A 16,549-nucleotide genomic window follows, 5' to 3' on the forward strand; every position below is an offset into this window, starting at 1 on the left:
ATACACACACACTCACACACACACACACATACACACACACATACACACTCACACACATACACACACACATACACACACACTCACACACATACACACACACACATACACACACACATACACACACACACACCCCAACACACCAACAAAGAGCTGGTATGGACCCATCCACAGGTCTGAACCCACACACACCCCAACTTTTCTGGCCATATTCTCCACTACCCCATGCTAAGCTCCTTCTGACTCACCTTCCAGCGTGCTGAACCTTTGAGGCTGCTGGGCTTCCTGACCCTCTGCTTGTTCACAGCCTTTCCCTTTCTCCACTCATCCTTCCAGATCGGTTCCTAGGTCCTCTTCTTCATCGTGCCTCCTGAGTTTTCACAGAGACAGTGCTTCGACTGCAGGTCTGGGTGCAGAGCCTGCCCTCCCAAGGAGTCCTCCCCGGCCACTAGCCCCAATGCTGTGAACCACACTCCTGGACCCATTTCACTGTGGTATTTTCTTCACAGTCTTTGTCACCCACGAAAATTATTATATTTGATGTCTCTCTTCTCTCAGGAGATTCAAAACATCATAAGAGCAATGGACGTGGCTTTGTATATATTCACATTTGGCATCTGGACAAAAGTATGAGCTCAGAGAAATAGGAGAGTTCACGCCTGTCTTAGTTAGGGTTTCTATTGCTGTGAAGAGACACAATTGTCATGACCTCTCTTATAAAGGAGAACATTTAGTTGGGGTGGCTTACAGTTCAGAGGTTCAGTCCATTATCCTCATGGTGGGACATGGCAGCAGGCAGACATGGTGCTGGAGAAGGAGCTGAGAGTTCTACGTCTTGCAGGCAGCAGGAAGTGGTCTGAGACACTGGGCAGCATCTTGACCATTTATGAGGCTTCAAGCCTGCCTCCACAGTGACACACTTCCTCCAACAAGGCCACATCTACTCCAAGGCCACACCTTGTAATAATGCCATCACTTTTGGGGCCATTTTCTTTCAAACCACCACATTCCACCACATGGTTCCCAAATATCATAATGCAATATTTTTTTCAGTCCAACTTCAAAACTCTTCATGGTCTCTCCCAGTCTCAACAATATTTTAAAGTCCAAAGTTCAAAGTCTCTTCTGAGATTCATGTAATCTCTTAACTGTAATCCCCTGTAAAATTAAAAAGTAGATCACAAACTACCAACATATAATGGCACAGGAAATACATTACAGCTTCAAAACATAGGGAAGAGAGCATAGTGAGGAACTACTGGACCAAAATAATTCTGAAAAACAGCAGGGAAAACTTCAAACTCTGCATCTCCACGCCAGATGTCAAGGAGCTCTTCAGCTCTCCAACTCCTTTCAGTGTTGTTGACTACAACACACTTCTTTCTCTTGGGCTGGTTCCTCTCCACAGCTCTGGCATCTCCAACATCTTGGGTTCCCCAGGGCAAGCTAGGCTTCAGCTTTACAGCTTTACACAATAGCCTCTCTAGGCTTCCATTCAGGGATAGGCCTGATGAGTTCTTGACCTCATTGACTTTCCTTAGTCTTAGTTAGGCAAATTCCATTTCCTTTTCTTCTATCCTTAGCTCTAAAGCCAGAACCATGTGGCCAAAGCTGCCAAGTTCTGCTGCTTACTGGGGTAGAACATGGTTCCCTTGTTCAGTTACATCTTTACCAGCTTTCTGATCTTCACTGCCTATGATTGGCTGTTCTGGAATTTGCTATTTAGACCAGGCTGGCCTCAAACTTAGAGTTCTGTCAGCCTTTGCCTTCTGAGTGCTGGAATTAAAGCCATGTGCCACCACGCCCAGTTCGAAGCTTTTCTTTAGTTCTCTTTCAGAAGTTGGGACACTGGGTAAGATCTGCCTGCCTCTGCCTCCCGAGTGCTGGGATTAAAAGTGTGCACCCCACACCTGGCTCTAAACTTTTCTTTAATTCCTTTTCACAAGTTGAAAACTGAGCTGAGTGGGATCTTGCCCTGAGATCACCACTCTCTTTATTCCATCTCTTAATCTGTTTATCTCCTTAAACACAAGATCTAGTTCCAAACTGTTTTTGGTGCTCCTTTTCTTCTTAAATTTTACATTTTGTAACTTACACTGCTCAGTTTGCTCCTTTTTATTATAAATCTCCGTTAGAGTTACCACTAATAACCACACAGCATTGTCTATACTAGGCTGTCTTGAGATTCACTTTCGCCTCAGGCAGACTCCAGACGAGGGCAAAAGGCAGTCACATTCTTCACCAAAATATCACAAGAACGATCTCTGGTCCACATGTTAATATTCTTCTCCTATGAAACCTCTTGAGCCAGCCTTCCACAGTTCAAATCATTCTCGGCACCACTGTCTTCCATTACGGCCCTAGTGTGTGGACCATTAAACAGTGCTTAACACATTCCTCTGTTTTCCTAACCCAAAGAACCAAAGTCCAAATTCCTCCAAACAAAAACATGGTCAGATCCATCACAGCAGTACCCCAGTCCCTGGTACCAACTGTTGTCTTAGTTAGGGTTTCTATTACTGTAAAGAGACACCACAAACACGGCAACTCTTTTAAAGGAAAACGTTTCATTGGGGTGGCTTGCAGTTCAGAGGTTCAGTCCATTATCATCATGGTGAGACATGGTGGCATGCAGGCAGACATGGTGCTGGAGAAGGAGCTGAGAGTCCTCCATCTTGCAAGCAGCAGGTATTGCTGACATTGGGCATTTTCTTCGGCATATATGTGACTTCCACACCTCCACAGTGACACACTTCCTCCAACAAGGCCACTTTGGGTCACTTTCTTTCAAACCATCACAACTGTCCATGTCAGCTACACCAACACCAGACATAATTTTTTCTGTTGTGTGCTTGAGAGATAGACCCTTAACTGTCAATACACTTCACAGTATATCTAGAGCAGCAGTTCTCAACTTATGGGCCACGACCCCTATAGGGGTCACTTATCAGATAGCCTGCATATCAGATATTTACGTTACACTTTATAACAGTACCAAATTACCATTATGAAGTAGCAATAAAATAATTTTATGATTGGGGGTCACCACAACATGAGGAACCGTGTTAAAGGGTTGCAGCATAGAAAAGGTTGAAAACCACTCATTTCAAGGATGCTCCATCTGTCCTAAAAATCTGAGAAGTTTGTGTTCACTGAGAATCCCTAAGTAGAGCCATTTTGGAAAGTTCCACTCATCCACAAGCAAAAGTTGCCCTAATTTCAGTCTGAGAATCAAAAGGAAGGTGACATTTTCCAGTCAGATTGAACCTCTGCCTGGCGACAGCTCATAATCCACGAACTCCAGGGACAGTTGTTATGTGATTGTGTTTCTTCATGGCCCTCCTTACACATCAGCCGGTCTTGTCAGCGGCCCTAAACCACTTTTTCTCTCTTTTTCTTCTGTATGTACATATAGATGTGTCACACAGTAAAATTCAGAAATAGGCCAGGATAAGGTTTAATAGTTTTTTTTTTTTCTCAACAGGAGTCAAATACTTTAAAGAAGGGAAATGTTTGGTTGAATTCTTCAGCAATAGTTAAGACATGATTGATTGAATTCTAGAGTGATCATTGCATTTCTGGGCACTCGATCTATGTGATCTTGGCCGGAAGGCAAAAGCGTGTGTTCCTACAATGTGTCTGTGATCCACTCACATACTCTGGGAGGTGGAGACTAGTGCCAGTCTGGGGCATGTATGGACACATGTGTGGACATGTACGGGCATGTGTGGATATGGTACAGGCCAGAAACTCACCTTTGAACTGTGTGGACATCAAAAGTAAATCAAGCCAGCAGTGCCATTCCCCTGCTGGCCGAGGGTGCCTGTCCTTTTCCTGGGGCCTGAATGTCCTGTGCTTCCAGCTGCCATGACGCCTCCCTGCCATCGGGTAGACCAGTTGGACTGCGGCTGCTTAGGTGGCATGTATCTTCTGGTTCCCAACATGAATAGGCCTTAAAAGTAGGTAATTAAACAGTCAATTTCCTTTCATCCCTGAAAACAAACATGACCCCTGGCTCGCTGGTGCAGGCAGGATGGGTTGTTAAGAAGTCCGTAACAGAAATTTCACTGAGGATAAACAGAGCTCATCAGCCACTGCCGAGAAACACATGGTTCTCATTTGACCTGCTGAGGCCTAATTGAGTGTGCCTCAGAAACACACACACAAAGTGGGGGATGGTTTTCTCACATGCACCCCAAATTTCTTCTGACCAAAAGGAATCGCCTTGGCATTACCAGCCCCTGAGATGTAATCGTCTCCTGGCCTCTGGGGACCCACCTTTGCCTCCTCTTTAGTCTCCTGGACATTAGGCCCGAGGCACACCTCACACTTCCCTGAGCTCCTTGAAACTGGAGAGCAAATGAAGCAGTTCCCAGTGCCCCTTCCACAGCTCTGATACGCGCACTCCTCTGAAAAGCCATCTGAGAGATTAGCTAAAACGTGACGGGAGGTGGCATCCAAGAGGTGGTCACGGGGCTTCTGATAGAAGGGGATCATCTGATAGACAGGTGCAGAGTGAACCCCTCAAAGCTGGATGGATGTGAGCTTTGTCCATGTAGAGGAATCCAAGAGCTGAGACTGGAATTTAAACAAACTGATACAGCCCCAAGGTCTGTGTTGTGTCCCTTTGGGTGGGGGCGGGGGCAGAGGTGACAGGGTCATTCATCATCCAGATCAGCAGAGCTCCTGCTTCCAAAGTGTCTCCTTATCTGTGGAAGGCGAGCGTTTCTGGCCTGCCTGCTTGTCAGGTGCTCAGGTGATGTATTTACGCCTCAATCTCTCACTCCAGACGGTCCATCCACATCTGGAAATTCTTCTGCGTCACACTGCAGACAGTCCATCCACATCTGGAAATTCTTCCGCGTCACTTCGTCTCTAAAACTGCTTCCCATCTGTAGCACTTTAAGTCCAGGAAAGGCCGTCCCGCGCCCGTGAACCAGGCCTCCTCCGGGGCCTGCCTTTCTCTGATTACATGTAAATGAATTCTCTTTTATAGAGAGCCTGGCATGGCCTGCGCTCTTGAATCTCCAGCATGCTGGTTCATCCCCACAAAGAGGGAAGAAGGAGCTCAGAACTTAGGGTGAAGCGTTGCACTAGCCAGCCCTAAGCCTGGTGTAAATAAAAGGTGTTGTCCTGTAACATGAGAGATGGCCGCTTCCCAGGGAGGCTGTGCTCTCCACTTCCTACAGAGCGTTGATATCAAGGCTTCATTCCTTTTCTGTCTCATCTTCGGGTCTCGGTAACCTCCTGCCCTAACAAACAGAACACATCTTTCCCCGGTGAGATGGCCTTTGGGGATCGGGAAACAGCTGAGAAGAAAAGTATTTTCTTTAGAAGATGGTTTTCAGTTAGAATCAAAGTTACGACAGTTTCGGGGTTTTAAATTGAGTCTCTTGGGCCAGTAAGCTGTAAAGGTCCTTGTTGCCAAGCCGCACACACACAAATGAGCATAATAAGGATAGTGTCTTCTTCTTTGTAGAATTAAAAGACACTAGGCTATTCTGAGGTTCCTGATCTGTCCCCAACTCTGCAGTTTTCAAGTGGGCTGTTATCGGGGACAGCTGTTATACGCCTTCGTGTCCGTTCCATTTGGGCAACAAAACTGTGTATCTGAGGTCCTTGCTGATATAGATCTGGAGCTCTGGGGGGCAGAGCTAGCCAAAGCTAGAGCCTCCCGTCCCCTTACCTCACTGAGCTTGTGATGAGGGGAACAACTTCCCTTTTTGGGATTGTTGGTATATTGGGACCTCTACCTACATGTCAAAATAAATATCAGAAGGACCAGAACGCAGGGCTAGAGATGTGGTTCCCTCAGTAAGTGGCTAGGCATACAAGCATGAGAAACTAAGTTCAGATTCCCAGCATCTACCAAGCATAGCAGTGTGCAGCAGAACCCCAGAGCTGGGCGGGCAGAGACAAGAGAACCCCTGGGGCATGCTGGCCAACTATTCTAGTTGAACCAGTGAATTCAGATTCACTGAGAGACCCTGTCTCAGAAGAATATGGAGGGGAAATGACTGAGAAAGACCCCTGACCCCTGGTGTGTGTGTGCACATACACACACACATTGACACACATGTACTTGTATGAGAATGTGTACATACATACACAGAGTCGCATGTCAAACTGCTAAGCAAGGAGGAGTCTTCCACAAAAGTGTAGGGATCCACGGCTGAGCTCCCCATTGCTTTTCAGTGGTGGGACACCGGCACTCAGAAGTTGTGTTCTTAACCATTGAAAATGTGGGTAACAAACAGCTAGGTGCACCCCCAATCAGGAACTCACCAAGATTGTTATTTTGGTCTCTGGCCTTGCATTAAGTCACCCTGTCATAGTTGGAAAAGCAGAACAAACCAGGGGTGACTGGTTGTCTGACTCTGTCTGGGTCTACAGCACCGTGCGGCTTGAAGTGGATACTGAACACACGAGCCTTAGGGTCGTTAGGAAAACGATGATGTCTTTTGGCTACTTGTCAGACACTACCGAGAAACACCTGGGAGTCATGCACAGTGATGTAATTGAACACAGGTAGATAGGAATATAAATGTAGTTCACTTTTTGCTGAATGGAACAGAGTGTAATTGGCTCATTTATGTTAGGTCAGGTGTAATTAACCAATTTCTCAAGCGTTTTACTGAGTCCTAAAATGAATGCCGCCACAACCCTTTTGGAGCCCAGTAAGCCCCTCGTGGTGGATGGAGGTCACCCTGTCTTCTGATATCTCCCTTGCCAGAATAGGCGGGTAGGTGGTAATTGAATTAGCAGAGCTGGCATTCAAAACATTCTCCGGGTTTCCCATCTCAAAGGGCATGTGAATTCAGAGAATTCGGAGAGGCCCAGCAGTTAAGTCCTGGGGCTGGTCATGTTTACCCAGTTGCCATCAGCTGTGCTTATGTAATGTGATACGTGGGGGAGGGGGAGGGGCCCAGGGAAGTAACAGGGAGCAGAATGTCTGCTGACAGAGAGACGTGGGTTAACAGGAAACATATGTTCTTGAAAAAAGCGAACCTGTGTTCCTCCATCGAGTAAGCTCTGGGCTACTTTTAGTCAGCTTCATTTGAGGGCTGCATCGAGGGTGACTCCAAGCGGAGCTCCTAAGTGATGCTTCCAATTGCCTATCACTGACTGCGCACCAGAGTGTGGAGCCAGGTACAGTTTGATGATGTTCTCTGTGACACCCCACCCAGCCAGTGTGTGATCAGGAGAGTGGGCTAAAGCTGATACAAAGAGGCATCAGGTCCTAGATGCATGGTTAAAATGCTCAGTGAAAGGCCAGGTATGTTGGTGCACACTCAGGAGGCAGGAGCAGGTGGGTCTTTGTGAGTTCAAGGCCAGCCTGGTCTACTTAATGAGTGAGTTCCAAACCAGCCAGAGCTAGGAAGGGAGGGAGGGAAGGAAGAGGCAGGAGAGAGAAAGAAAGGAAAAGAAAAGAAAAAGAAGTGTGAGGATACTGCAGGCCTGAGCAGACCTCATTCCTCAGCACTGAGGCAGCTTAATCCGCACACCTCAGATCACACATCCTCCGCTTTGGTTCAGAGCCTTCATTGGCTCCTGCATCCTCCTACAGAACCACCCCAGTCCTAAGATTTGATTTGCTTGCAAGCCCCTTGTTCCGTTGTCCAAAGTGGTTAACAATATGAAGAATAGAGGTTTGCAGATGGTTTCAGAAACCACAAAGTCAAGGGGTACAGGGCTGGCACAGTGCCTCGGGGGTTCTTGTTGCAGGGTAATGGTGGTGAGGGTCACCTGTTAATGACAGCTGTCTCAGCACACACAGTAGCACACGCCTTTAGTACAGCACTCAGGAAGCAGAGGCAGCCAGATCCCTGTGAGTTCAAGGCCAGCCTGATTTACATAGTGACTTTTAGGACAGTCGGGGCTACAGAGTGAGACCTTGTCTCAGATAGGTAGGTAGGTAGGTAGATAGGTAGGTAGGTAGGTAGGTAGGTAGGTAGGTAGATAGGTAGGTAGATAGGTAGGTAAGTAGGTAGATAGACAGGCAGATGGGTGGGTGGATGGATGAACAGATGATAGATAGATGATGGGCAGATAGATAGATAGATAGATAGACAGACAGACAGACAGACAGACAGACAGACGAGGTTTCTGTCCCTCCCAGTCCCGCAGCTGTTCAGTCCCAAAGAAACACACAAAAGCCTACATCAATTATAAACTAGTTGGCCTATTAACTCAGGCTTCTTATTAACTAACTTTTACATCTTAAATTAACCCACAATTCTTGTCTGTGTTAGCCACGTGGCTTGGTACCTTTTCTCAGTGCAACATTCTCATCTTGCTTCCTCTGGATCTGGGTGATGACTGCAGACTGAGTCTTTCCTCTTCCCAGAATTCTCCTAGTCTGGTTGCTCCACCTATACTTTCTGCCTGGCTACTGACCAATCAGCATTATATTAAACCAGTACAAGTGACAAATTTTTACAGTGGTCTTGTGATAGATAGATAGATAGATAGATAGATAGATAGATAGATAGATAGATAGATAGACAGACAGACAGAGAGACAGCAATCTCATGATAACCCACCAGCCCCGTGGTGCTTGAATCGATTAGTTCATTTATGAAGGCAGAGCCCCACGTGACCTCTCTGAGGTCCCATCTCCAAGTACACCAACCCGTGAATGTGAGGACAAGTTCTCACCACGGCAGGAGCCCTCTGCTCAGGCTGGCTCTCCAGCCTTTATCTGACGCTTGTCCCAGACTGAACTCAAGGCCACTGTATGCTCCTTCCAGCTTTGCTCTTCCCTTCTCCCTGGATTTCCTCCCCTCCTCAGGATCCACAGGAGCCTGCCAGCTCCTCTGGGTCAGGAATGCAGACCACAGTGGGGGCTGCCTTCCTAGCCAGGGGAGGAATTTGTGGAACTGGTTGAGTCACTGCAGGGGTCCTGCTCCGAGGAGGGGATGACAGACTGTAGTGGTGGGGTGTGTGAGATCAGTGTGTAGAGCTGCAGAGCCTGGGTGCTGCAGAAACGGGAGTGGCCAGGGAACACCCCGCAGGGATCCTAGGGTTGGGCTTTGTGAGCTCTCAGAGCTTTAGGCACAGGGCAGGTCACCTAAGCCCTCAGACCCTCACGCCTGTAAGGTGTGGGTGGCAACTAAGAGACCCCGTGGCCCAGTTTGCCTGGCACACCTCTGATAAATGTCTGTCTCACTCTTAAATCTGTTCAAACCCCCAACTCCACTCTCAGAACCAGCCCATTTTAACAGTGGGGTATTATTTGGCCCTAACAAAAATGACATCCTTGTGGCAACATGGCTGAAGTGGGTGGTGGATATTGTGTTAGATGAAGTGAACAGGACATGGAATAGAAAAATCCACATGTTCTCTCCAAGTGGGAGCTGGGGAAGCTGATGTCACCGTAGTAGGTGAGACAGCAGCCACCAGAACCTGGGATGGGTGGGGGAAAGGGTGAGGAGGAAGAAATGGTCAAATAGGGGTGAGGTGTGAGGAGACAGCGTACAGAGGAGATGCTGAATGTCCCCAGCACAGAGGATGGATGTCCACGGTGATGGACACTCCAGGTGCTAAATGATAGCCTCACACGTTGTATTCCCATTCTGAGAGCTCACGGGCGGGCAGAGGGGACTGCTAGAGAAATAGCAGGGAGGAGACTGAATTTGCTTCCTGCACACAATTGGGTGGCTCGCAACTACCTGTAACTCCAACTGCCTGGGGTAATGCCCTCTTCTGGCCTTTGTAAAACCTGAGTGCACACACATACACAAAACCCATACCATGCTTGCTCACAAATACGTTGTTTTTTAATATATTAATTAAATCACCGTTTTCAAGCCCCTATTTGACAGTCATATGATCTTCATTCTGACAACAGTAATCCCTGCACGCAGATGTTGCAAGGATCCAGTGTGTGTCCCAGCTGTTACAATAGTGCCTCGTGTGAACTAGGATTATCTTTTACGTCTAGACTCAGCATAGAGAGGCCCACAGACTACACCTGGCTCCCAGGGAGAAGGGCTTGAGGATGGAGCTAGAAAAGCAAGCCCTATGTGATGCTATATGCCAGCAGCCCCAGTCTGGAGGAGAGTAGAAGGGCTGTCTAAGGCCCTTCTGTCCAAGGCTAGCCCAACCACAAGCAACTTCTCTAGGTCCACAACAGACACTGTGGTCCTGAGTTTCACACATGGAAATGTCCTGTTTCCTCTAACCACAGGATAGTACACCATCCTTTTTCCACTTGGGGACAGAGGCTGGTGATGTCCAAAGGAAGGGCCAGCTTTCCTTGGCAGTGCCATCACCAAGATGTGAGCCTCAATTCAGGCTTCAAACCCCATGTTTCATGAAGTGAAACCACTTGGAGTAGACGGGACACTAACGTCTGATACCTTAGCGGCATCCAGCCACTTGCCCAGGACGACTGTCCCACCATGTGATACCTGTGTCCTCTTGGACTCCACAGTGCAGTCTCCCACATCGCTTCCAATCTCCTGGTTTTCAGCTTCTACTGTGTTTTCTTTGAGGTCAGGGGTTTGAGGGGACAGACAATAAAAGAAAACCCTCAATAACTGCTTTGGCAGAATCCAACCTCAACAATTTGCCCCATGTCCTCTTGTCCCTGGTTGTGGGTTTGGTAAGTTCTTTTGTGCAAATTCCAATAGCCACGGACCTCCCCTAACTCCCAGGGGTCCTGCCGAGGAGCAGCCCTGGCGTGGGAAGCATTCAGGCTGGAGCAGTCTGGGAAAGTATGGGAGTGAGTGGGCAGAGGTGAGCAGCGGGCATAGGCCACAGGGCCAGCCCCTCCAGCCAACCCAAGATGCGGCTGCTGAGCAAGAGCCGAGTGTGCTTAGCATGACAAGAGAGGACCGAAGCTCTATGTTCCCATGGCTTTGAGCAAAGATGATTAGGGCCAAGTTGAGGGTATTCCAGTGTGCTTTTTCTTGCTTTGATAAACATCTGTGGCCAAAAGCAACTTGGGGAGGAAAGGGTTTATTTGGTTTATAGCTTACAGTCCACTATGGAGGGAAGTCAAGGCAGAAACTCAAGCAGGAACCTGGAGGCAGGAGCCGATGCAGAAGCCATAGAAGAGTCCTATTCCTGCCTTGCTCTTCATGGCTCACTCAGCCATGAAGCACCAGGACCACCGCTCCAGAAATGCCACTGCCCACAGTGGACTGGGCCTTCCCACATCAATCATTAACCAAGAAAATTCCCAGTGGGCTTGCCCAAGGCTAATCTGATAGAGGTTTTTGTTTTTTTTCACTTGAGTTTTCTCTTCCCAAGTGCACCCTAACTTGTGTCGCTTAGACAAAATTAACCAGCATGTGGGGGCGGGGTCTCAGTGATTGCTTGTCTACAGAGCGAAAGATAAGGTGACCCCAGGCTAAGAAGATGGCTCAATAAGTAAAAGATGCTCGCTGCTAAGCCTGGTGACCTGAGTTCGATTCCCTGAGCCCACACGGTAGGGAAGAGCTAGCTCTGACCTCCACGCATGCACCATGGCACACATGCCTCCCTCCACTCACACATAAACAAAGAAGTATTTTCACAAAAAACGTTAGGCGCCCCCATGCTCCATGGAAGATGTACATATGATCCTAGAAGCATGGATCAGCTCCTAGGAGGAACCATGTATGTCAGTGTGCTAATTCTATGGATGAGGACACCAAGGCCCTGGAGACCCAAGCTGTTAAGTTATCATGGCTGTGAGGCCACAGAACTGGGCTATAGCCAGGTACCACTGAGTATTCAAGAGTGTAACTGGACACGGTGGCTCACATCTTTAATCCCAGCACTCAGGAGGCAGAAGTAGGTGGATCTCTGAGTTCAAGGCCAGCCTGGTCTACACAGAGAAACCTTGTCTCAAAAAAGACAATTAAAAAAAAAAAGACAGAGAGAAAGATAACGTGTGTATGTGTGGAGTGTGTGCATCTGTGGAGCTGGGGAGGCAACTCAGGGGTAAAAATGCTCACCTTATAAACTTGAAGACCTGACCAAATTTAATCGCCAGCATCCACAAACAAACCTAGGTCTGTGTTGGGGGTCACATTTAAAATCCTGGTGCTGGGAAGATGGGGACAGGAGGCTCCTTGGGGTCACCAGCCAGGCCATCTAGTCTAAGTGCTAAGTTCCAGGCACTGAGACTCTGTCTTGGAGAAAGAAGATGGTATTTTGATGGCAAGGTTGTCCACTGTTCTCTGCACACACATGCACACAGACATGGACACACATGTTTTCAAAAGTGTACCACGTGATTCACAATAGTCAAGTTACAGACCGTGCCTAGATGCTCATCAATCTAAGGTGTGTTGTGTAGACATGGGGAGGTGTGTTCCGCCTTAAAGATGAGGGAAGTGTGTCAGCCACAGGGAAGGGATGGAACTGGAGATCATCATGGTAGATGAAATCAGCCAGTCCCAGGAAGATAAGAATTGGGAGTTTTCTCCTGTGTAAAAGTTTTGAGGGTGGCAGGGGATATCAGTGACGTGAGAGGGAGAGTGGGGAAAGGAGGAGGTAAGAGCAACACCGGTGGGGTAGCATCTGCTCTTCAAGTTCCTTTTACTGGGTGCAGGCTGCCACTAACGGTCAACCACACTTGGAGAAGTCACTGAACCTAAGGCTTCAAGTCCCTTATCCGACAGCCAAGGCCAAGAACTGTCCGATCTGGGAACTGCCATCCAAAAGCAACATTCCAGGGCACTCTGTTCCCCTTCCAACCCCAGAGCCGGCACAGAGTGGCCTGGCCTCCCGCCTGCAGGCACTTGCACCTCCCAGGGGCTGCCAGGAGTCAGCCTTTGGCTGGGGGGTGGGGGGGGGGGGGGGGGAAGCAGTGGCAGAATGAGTCTCCGTGGAGAATTCTGGGCAAAAAGAGAATGGATGATTGTCCTTCCTGGCTCCATCCTCTGCTGCTGCACCTAGTACTGGGCTGTGGGTACTGGGGTGTGGCCTGCTCTCAAGGGTCCTTCTGCCTTCCTCTTGTCTGTATCTCCATCTTTAAAATGGCCCTGTGCCGTGGGACTGTTGTGAACCAAATGCTAAAATTAGAAAGGAGTCCGAAGCTGGTCTTGGGTGTTACCATAGTCTGTGACTGTGACTACCCATCCTGACCAGAGGAATGCCTCCTGCAGTAACCCTGGTCAGGAACTGAGCGACTGGATTTTAGCTGCTCCAGATCAGACCCTATGGACACCCCGGGAGCCTTCATACTCTTGGTGAAACAAGAGAACCCTGACCCTCCCAGAAAAGTGGGTTATTTCCTGATTAAATTGATTCCCATTTAACCACAGTTAGGGGCGCAACAGCCAAGGTTTTCATCCACTAGCCTTTGCTCTCTGTTTCCTGTCTCCGCATTCCACTGAGGGCAGATTGTCACAAGGCATCAGATGGTCTGACCATCGCTTCCCTGTTCGCACGCCACCCAAGAGATGCCCTGTGGACGAAGTCATGTTCCAAGCTCTGCCCCTCCAGGCTGACACCAAGACCTGTTTCTCACCCTCTTAGCTGCCACTCTTAGCCCCCTGCCCCTCTCTGCTGGCACCTGTGGCCAATGTCAGTGCCATCTTCTCCCACTGAGGGCTCGTGTGTGAAACCAGCTAGGGTGGGCTGGCAATCAGATCCCTTTCCCTGACTGGAACCCCAAAGCAACAGTTTGGGAGCACTGAGGAACCTCTTGGCTACCTCTGATTTTAGTGAGGATCAGTAATTCTGTTCTGCAAGACTCAGAGCCTTTCCAGGTACAGACCAGATGTGGGGAATGATGGCCAGGCCTATGGATCTTCTCTAGAGCTTCTATGCAGGAGACTGTGCTCTCTGGGCCTTCAGCACTGTCCACTCAAGGGACAAGTGGGGGAAGGGGAGCCCCACATACTAGAGAGTGAAAAGAGATGGACTAACAGAAGAGCCCATGTATCCAAATCTTGGGTGCCCACCATGGAGTTGATACTCCACTTGGAGCGGAAATGAGGACCCAGAGAAATCCTTGATGTCCTTTTTACCTCTCAAGATCTTGATGGGTTTTATAGCATCCTGGTGGCTCCATGGAACATCCTAGAAACTGTAGACAGAAGTTTCTGTCTCACCAGGTCCCACAGCTGTTCAGTCCCCCCAAAAAATACACAGAGGCTTATATTAATTATAAACTGCTTGGCCTATTAGCTCAGGCTTATTATTAACTACAACTTAACCCATAATTCTTGTCTATGTTTAACCACGTGACTTGGTACCTTTTCTCAGTGAGGCTTTCTCATCTTGCTTCCTCTGTATCTGGCTTGTGACAACAGACTGAGCCTTTCCTCTTCCCAGAATTCTCTTAGTCTGGCTGCCCCATCCACGCTTCTTGCCTGGTTACTGACCAATCAGCGTTTTATTAAACCAACTGGAGCAACAAATCTTTACAATTATCAAAAGCATTCACCCCACAGCAAGAAACTTCTAGCAGTGGGCCATGCCTGAGGCCCACTTATATGCTGATGGAACTAAGGTCCCAGAAGATCTGAGCTCCAAACCAGGGCTCTTGACTCTGTTAGCAAGTCACTTGAACTTCTTTGCCTCCTAAATGCCTGTCTGAAAGGAATTGTGTGAATGAGCTTGGGAATCAGGATGTGGAGGGTTAGAGCTATTTACTTGCATGTCCTGTCATCTCAGCTCAGTTATTTGAAGACTTAATGGGCACATTGCCTGTCATAACTTCTTCCTCAAATACTTCTTAGCCAGAGCTATGGTACAATCCTATGGTCCTGGTCCCTAGGCAGACTGAGGCAGGAGGATATCTTGAACCCAGGAGTTCAAGGCCAGACTGAGAAACACAGTTAAGATCCTGTCTCACAAAACACCATTGCCTTGTAGAGAATGGTAGCAGGGAAATTGTGAGCTCCACCGCTGGGCCGGGTGATTCTAGGTCAGTTCCTAGCTTGCTGGCTCTCACGGGTCTCTCTCAATTTCTAGGTGAGCCAAGAGAAGGGCAACTGCTCTTTCCAGAGGAACCCTACCCCCTGCATCATCCCTCAAGAACAAGAAAATATCTTCCACACCATATTTGCTTTCTTCACCAAATCTGGAAGGAAAGTGTTGGTAAGAAGTTGCTCAGTGGCTGGGACCATGAGGGTGGGCCTCACAAGGAAGGCACGTTGGAGACAGTAGGCAGTCTTCTGCTTGGCGTTTCTTATTTCTCAAATCTGGTTTTCATCAGCTTACTCAAAAAGACTCAAGGACTGTGAGCAAATCCTACTTCTCAGCCCAAGGTTTCAATCAAGACGTTAAATGGAAACCTTTAGAGCCCACCAAGCAGGAAAGCAAATGATTTCTCCTCCTAGAAGGAGTCTGTAAAAAAATGTCATAGTTCTTCACAACACCCCGGGAAACCTCCTAGCAATGTCTATTAAAATTAAACATATGTATTCTGCAACCCAGAGAACTACATCATTTCTGGGTCTGCCTCCAAGAAGTGAATGCATATGCTGTTAAAAGGCACGGGAATATTTGAAGCAATTGTATAGTAGCTAAAGTCAGAACAATTCAGATATGAGTAAACAGTGATGTATATTCATACTCAGAAATATTATAGAACAATGAAAAGGAAAATGAACTACTCATGTTCTGTACACTATATAATGCAAGTAAGTCTCGAAGAAGTTACAGTAAATGAAAGAAGTCAAGAATGAAAGAACATTCTGGAATATTTTGTGTATAAGAAGTTCAGAATTAAGGAAGGTGACTAAAATGTTCTGTAGCATGATGGGGGTGGTACTCCAGGTGAAAACATGAGTAAAATATACAAACATGTTCTTTTTACCACTTTTTCTCCTTAGTGCTTTTCCAAAGCCCCCCTTCCCATATCCTGATTATATTTCTCTAGCTCCTTACTTCCACCTAAGCACACCCCACCCTCGCTTATACACATCTCCCACTCCCTCAGAGTAGCCTGTTTGAGACCAGGTTGATAACCATTTGAGATCAGGTTGATAACTGTTTGATATCAGATTGATAGCTGTTTGATATCAAATTGATAACCGTTTGAGATCAAGTTGATAACCATTTGATATCAGGTTGATAACTATTTGATATCAGGTTGATAACTATTTGATATCAGGTTTGTATTTTCTTTTTTTTTTTTTAAACTTGCACACCATCTCAGTTTTGTTTCTTCTTGCTATGGCAATATACCCTTGCCTAAGCAATTTAGGAGAAAAGAGGTTAATTTTAGCCCACATTTCCCAGGGTACCACCCATGCAGAAGTCACATGACAACCTAGTCACCTGGCATCCACAGCAAAGAAACAGAAAGGAAAGAATTAGCACATTTTCTCTCCTGTCACACAGTTCAGGACACCCTGCCTGGGAAGGGTCCACCCACAGTGGGCAGGTCCCCCACATCAATCAGCATAGTGGAGACAGGCCACCCTGATCTAGACAGTTCCTCATTGAGACTGCCTTCTTAGAACTCTAGATTGGGTCAAGCTGACCACTGACACGCGTGGCAAGGGTGGCCAAGGCCCTAGGGGATAGTTAATTAGATATAGTGACATCTGACTTACACTGTGCACAACTCCAGGTCAGGCTGAAAATGTCCCCTGAAAGAGAA

The 16,549-nt window shown here is 47.6% G+C and overlaps 1 protein-coding gene across 1 annotated transcript in view; it reads left to right on the forward strand.

Annotated features, from left to right (window-relative positions):
* Itga9 (integrin subunit alpha 9) overlaps nt 1–16,549 on the forward strand; it is a 304,511-nt gene that overhangs the window by 256,493 nt on the left and 31,469 nt on the right. The window contains exon 26 of the mRNA XM_013346639.2: nt 14,914–15,039. Within this exon, the coding sequence (XP_013202093.2) occupies nt 14,914–15,039 (126 nt within the window). The remainder of the gene's footprint in view (nt 1–14,913; nt 15,040–16,549) is intronic.

The sequence above is a fragment of the Microtus ochrogaster genome, chromosome 5 (assembly GCF_000317375.1).
Source record: "Microtus ochrogaster isolate Prairie Vole_2 chromosome 5, MicOch1.0, whole genome shotgun sequence".
Lineage (NCBI taxonomy): Eukaryota > Metazoa > Chordata > Mammalia > Rodentia > Cricetidae > Microtus > Microtus ochrogaster.